The sequence below is a fragment of the Bombyx mandarina genome, chromosome 16, assembly GCF_030267445.1.
Source record: "Bombyx mandarina strain Sakado chromosome 16, ASM3026744v2".
In the NCBI taxonomy this organism is placed as follows: domain Eukaryota; kingdom Metazoa; phylum Arthropoda; class Insecta; order Lepidoptera; family Bombycidae; genus Bombyx; species Bombyx mandarina.
The window spans coordinates 3,508,721-3,514,354 of record NC_143222.1 but is presented as its reverse complement, the minus strand read 5'-3'; the positions used below and the strand labels follow the sequence as shown (position 1 = coordinate 3,514,354).

Sequence of the window (5,634 nt, the reverse complement as noted above, 5' to 3'; positions counted from 1 at the left end):
TAGTTTTTTTTACCTGTTTTATGTTTCCAGCTACATGCATAGATATTAGTGTTTATATGTAGTTGTCTCGCTGCGATCACACCATCACGAGTATAGAAACAAGTTCACGACCTTTTGTTACTAACCATATACGAACCACCTGCTGCTGTATAGTACCTATCTAACGAAACTCCTAAACGCCACGATGTAATTGCAGCTAACCACCTTGTACTTAATAATGTCTATAAAATTCTGCGTATTTTATTCACAACCATATACCGTATAACATTTATTAAACTCGAGGGATATTGTATTTATTTCAATGAAATTTTTTAACTTGTGTCACTTAACCTGAGGAAATGAGAAGTAATCCCAAATTTGAAGGTCGTTCCGTGTGCAGGTATTAGGTAAATATTTACTTTTTTATTACTTAAACGGGCTAACGACCTCACGGCACACCCAGAGTCCAGAAACATATGTAGGTACCTAATCTACTCCAGAATACATACGTACGTAATGCTCACTTTCAGACACGAGCTCTTAGGCTGAGTTTTATAGAATAACGGCTGTCCCAGCCTTTCAAATTGGAACCCATTACTACTTCGTGACAGAAAAAGGCAGGGTAGTGGTACCTACCCGTGAGGACCCACAAGACACCAGTAATTACTACGCAAATTATATTTTTTGCGAACACTTTCACAAATTACACGACGAAGTGTAATTTGTGAATAGGAAATGAGGCCATCAGCGCAAAAGTGGCCTAAACCACAATTTTTCATGTTCAAGCTTATATTATTATGTTACATACATATATTATAATTTATTTAAAATATAACTAATTGCGTCCACACTAACTATGGTAAGCTTAGGCCGCTTTTGCGCTGACGGCCTCAAATATTAGTTTAACTTTTTTATTTTTTTATTTCTTCTATAGATATACAAGCTCACAAAACACCTGGTGTTAAGTGGTAACCAGAGCCTATAAACATCAACCATGTTGAAGCTGTCAGCTACCTTGAGACATGAGTTCTAAGCCTCAGGTTTTACAGTACAACGGCTGCCCCACCCTTCAAAACGAAACGCATTATTGCTTCAAGACAGAAATAGGCAGTGGTGATACCTACCCATGCAGGTTTACAAGATGCCTTACCACCAGTAAACTCTGCCTGAGGCATTCCAACACCGGCACAGTCGCATCGCTCGATACGAATGCACCGGGCGCCTTATCGTTTAGGTCACGACTTCTGACACTTACTTGCAGGATTCTAAGCCTTGTTACCCCTAAGGTAAAACCGGGCACTTTATACTTTTTTATATAACTTATGGAAAGACGAGGATACAATCTATATAATGATCAGTGGTCACCGACGTTCCTGGACGTCAACAATACCAGCGACAGACTCTCCTCAAACTTAGTTTGAAGGACACTGTGGATGAACTCTCCTATGGCGGCGGGCTGCGCGAATGACGAAACGGAGAAGACGGCATCATCTTTGATTTTAATTCTGCTATTTTATAATCAATAAAAGGGAAGAAATATTAGCTATTGCTAATTACTTAGTCATTACTCGAACAGACTGGTTTACTGGCTAGCTGGACTTCATTGGAATTCCCATACCAAATTGAAAACAATTTCGTATTTATAATGATGTTGTGGTTTCATAAGGAAATTACATACTTCTTTGTATTATAAGGATAAAGGACAATTCCATAGAAATCATGAGGAAGTGTCTTTTAAGCTTTTTTTTATGTAAAGGAATGCCTTTACACTGCCTCAAAGTCTGGTAGCTAGATTAGCACTCACTCAGCCTTATAGCTAATACAACGTTCTAATCTAAATCGAAATGTTACTAAATCTTTTCTGCATACATCTTCAATTTGTGTGAAGGCAAACTTTGAAATGATGATTCTTTTATAAGTCTACTAATCCTTTAGAAATTTATTATTCAATCCAACAACAAACAATGCTGGGACAAGCAACCTTTAACTTTTGTCTCACTGATATGGAGAAGAACTTTGTAATCCAATAAGACGGAAGGCAGAATTGAAAATCCCATTAGTCACATGTTATCATTGGGATTCTGTAACTCATGTTCCATTCTTTTTCATTTTATGTTTCCAATGAAATATTATAAAATTCATTGTATAGTTTATTTAGCCCACTGAGTTTCTCGCCGGATCTTCTCAATGGGTCGTGTTTCCGATCCGGTGGTAGATTCTGCAAAGCACTGCTTTTGCTAGGGTCAGTGTTAGCAACTCTCCGGTTGAGCCCCGCGAGCTCACCTACAAACGTTAGGGTGAAACTGAAATAGCCTCTCAAGGCTATCAGCATAGGTAGGGGAAAAAAAAGGGACTAGTGCAAACAAATGGGTAATTAGTAGAAATAGAAGTGATGATAACGGAACGTTATTACCCCAGAGAACAAGTTAGCAATTTTGTTAGGGAATCACAGTACAATCGTACACAGTATAATTACACTTCATAGACGAGTGTAAACATTTTGAGGGATTAAATTATTTGATTTTTTAAATAAAGATAATCATATATTTATACGTTTTTCTTTCTCAAGTCTGAGTTCTGCTAGCTCTTTCTCTAGACGTGCCTTGTGATATCTTTCTTCAGCAGCTTTAGTAACCCACTCTTGCTCCGCTATCCTTAACTTAATGAGTTCCTCATGATGTCTTTGGGATATGTTATGTTCTTTTCTGATTTTCAAGTCCTCATCAACAGCTAGACTCCGAATGTTAGTCACTGTAAAAATTAAATGACATTCATTCATTAACCTCTCATTTTATTAAGTGTAAAATTGAGCAAAAAATTATGATTCTAATAAAATTTGATTAATCATATAAACAACACAAATACTATAAAATTACTACTAAATACATTTGGGCTGGTGAATGGTTAAAGCAAATAGCCTTTTACCCCTTGATTTGATAAGGAAAGACAACATTTTCGTTTGGTTATCTATTGTTTACCTTTAGGTGTGGAAGGCATAATTCTGTCATTATCCCCTTTTATTAGGATCTTTAAATCGGTCATATCATTATGTGCCTCATCAACTCGAGACTGTATTGTGAATGAGTTCGACGGTTCTCCCTTCAACCGGTCCCTTTTTTCTTGGATCAATCTCTGTTTCCTCCTGGTTTTCATATTGTCCCAGCATTTCTTTAATTGAACTTCAGATCTCTACAAACAAAGATGTTATTATTATTCTATTATGTTCTAACATGTTCTTATGGAGCTTTAGAAAATTGAATTTTACATACCTACCCTAGCATTTGATTCTATAGAATTAAATTCTTCTGCTAAGCGTGCCCACGCTGTTCTTTTAGCAGCCATGTTTCCTGCACCATTTCGGGCAGCACAATTAAGTTTATGTTTAAAAATAAGCCTTTGTAGGCAGAATTTTTCTTTTTCCGAAAATACCTGTCTCCCGGTCATTATTGCGCCAAAAAACTACGTAGTTACTACATACGAAACAATACAAAATGTATGTATTTGCCTATGCATAAAACTGTTTTAGAGTCACGAAAGAAGTCCCACGAGGATAAATGGAACTAATATAACAGTTCGGCCATGATTGCCGTTTTTCGTTATGCTGTCAAGCAAGTGCTGTTGTTGTGTTCGTTATATACCATTGCGTTTTTTATTCATTTGTCGTATTTAAACTATTTTATATTTACAATGCCTAAAGTTGTAAAAAGTGTTGGTCGGGAAATAATATTGAATTTTTTAAGAGATTTTATGACCTGGTAACTAAGACCTTTAGGTCAAGTCTTATTTTAATTTTAATGATGATAATTTTTAAATGAAAATGATATTATGAAATGCAATGAAGTTGATTATTATGAAACATGGCATGAAGTGAAATGAAAACGAAATTAAATAACATGAGATGAGATGATATGGGATGAAATATAATCGCAGTAAAATGGTGGTCATTTACTGAGATTTTTTCAGTGGACTTTTTGGAGGAACCCGAGAAGTTACGACCAGCAGCTTTGTTTCATTTTCCCATATTTTTGCACTTTCACAGATATTAAACAGTTAATAAACTACTGTTATTACACATTTAACCCTGAAGAAATACGAAATAGACAAAATAAAACAAATCACACAACTCTTCGATCAACAATAACTAGATTTCGGGTCGGCGCAAAAATCCGTCTCGTTAAATAACAGCGCACTTGAAATGTGAGCTCTTATTTAGTTTGGTTCACTTCAAACACAGCCAATGTCAACCCGTCTCACAATGCCGCAGTGTGTATTCAAAAGTTGAAAAAAATGCCCGAAAAAGCAATTTAACGGCTGGAGTATCTTACTTTCGGTAAGTACATGAAGTATACGTTATATTTTAAGCTTTAAACTAATAAATAATATTAAAATTTAAACAAAATTACAGATTTTTAACCACCGCTACAAATGTTGGCCAAGGCTCGCCAACACTTGGACAAAACTTTTGTTTAACAGAAAAGTAAATGCATGGAGTAGATCTGTGTTATAATAATTTTTAAAAATTTGTTAGCAGTCCTTCAAAATTGGTTAGTTAAAATTGGTTAATTCTGCTTTTGTGTCTGTTTGTTGGATTCTCATTGGATACTTAGCTTTCCTTTTTTATTTTAGCTTTCCTAGCAATCACGTGTGCAGAATGGATCTCGGTTGTCGCCAGAGAAAGAAGAGATTACTTTTATAAGCCAGCTAAGAACTCCACTCGTTGACACTGGACATCTTTGCCTTCCGTGTTCACGGCTACTGAAACGTGGCCGAAGCATTGTAATAAAAATATCGCGCTTAAAACCGTTTAAACATTGTTTTATTATATGTACTAGTCGCGAAAACATAAAAATATAATAAATCTAATAAAAGACCGAAACGTTGCTAAAATAATAATGTAATTTGTTATGATAGTTCTATCTTGTCCACATTCCTGAGATACACAAAAAATATTTTAGAATAATTATGGACGACAATATTGATAATAATAAAAATATACTATAAAATATCTATTTCACAAAACTGAGTCGCATTATGCTCTGTAATTGGAAAACTACCATTAAGTAATGGTTAATTACAGAGCATAATGCGACTCAGTGACGCACAATGCCGAATTATGCTGAAGCTTAGTTGAGCATTATGCCGCATAATGCGCTCTTGTGTTGCTGTAATTGGAAAACGGCCATAGTCCCTTCTTTATTTCGCCGTAAAGTCGTGTTTTATGTAATTAACACCACAGTTGAAACAATAGAAATTTTGTTGTAGCGGCATAAACAATTCTAAGTTATTATATTAAATTAGTTATTAAACACATTATAAATTATTTTTACGTTTTAAATTTTCGGCGGTAAAAAGTCCTGTGTCACAGACTATATTCTTTTTTCCACCTCTTGTGTGTTCCGACTTACGCATCATATAAAAGGTGCGTTCTTAAACGCCACAAGTTCATCTACTCGCTAGGTGAGGCTGGCATAGCCCTTTAAGGCTACCAGCCAACCAGTGGCTTCTATGGGTCCTGTTACAACATACTAATAAAAATAATTTTCCGTTGCGCTAAAAACTATAGAAATAAAACTAGACTAAACACCTTCATAGCCACACCGAAATAATATTTTTTAGCAATTAAAAAGAGCGCCGTTAGCTACCGTCAGCAAGGTA

General features: G+C 35.4%; 1 protein-coding gene and 1 long non-coding RNA gene across 2 annotated transcripts; one reads left to right on the top strand and one right to left on the bottom strand.

Moving 5' to 3' along the window:
* Positions 1-2,492: 2,492 nt before the first annotated feature.
* LOC114252853 (uncharacterized) lies at positions 2,493-4,178 on the bottom strand. The gene is made up of 3 exons (XM_028187525.2): positions 3,253-4,178; positions 2,958-3,168; positions 2,493-2,730 (listed from the first exon to the last, which is right to left on the bottom strand). The coding sequence occupies exons 1-3, from the start codon at positions 3,421-3,423 to the stop codon at positions 2,519-2,521; spliced, it is 594 nt and encodes a 197-aa protein (XP_028043326.2). The 5' UTR covers positions 3,424-4,178; the 3' UTR covers positions 2,493-2,518.
* Positions 4,179-4,196: 18 nt separating this feature from the next.
* On the top strand, positions 4,197-4,788 carry LOC149501237 (uncharacterized). Its single transcript, XR_016324327.1, has 2 exons — positions 4,197-4,309; positions 4,606-4,788. It is a non-coding gene; the product is annotated as an uncharacterized LOC149501237 (long non-coding RNA).
* The last annotated feature ends 846 nt before the right edge of the window (positions 4,789-5,634 follow it).

What these genes read in the sequence shown, in the direction of transcription:
- LOC114252853 (XM_028187525.2), bottom strand. Translation starts at nt 3,423, where the DNA reads ATGACCGGGAGACAGGTATTTTCGGAAAAAGAAAAATTCTGCCTACAA. An exon ending in CTATAGAATCAAATGCTAGG is followed by an intron (nt 3,169 to 3,252) that starts GTAGGTATGTAA and finishes CTTTGTTTGTAG; the next exon opens with AGATCTGAAGTTCAATTAAA. An exon ending in TATGCCTTCCACACCTAAAG is followed by an intron (nt 2,731 to 2,957) that starts GTAAACAATAGA and finishes TAATTTTTACAG; the next exon opens with TGACTAACATTCGGAGTCTA.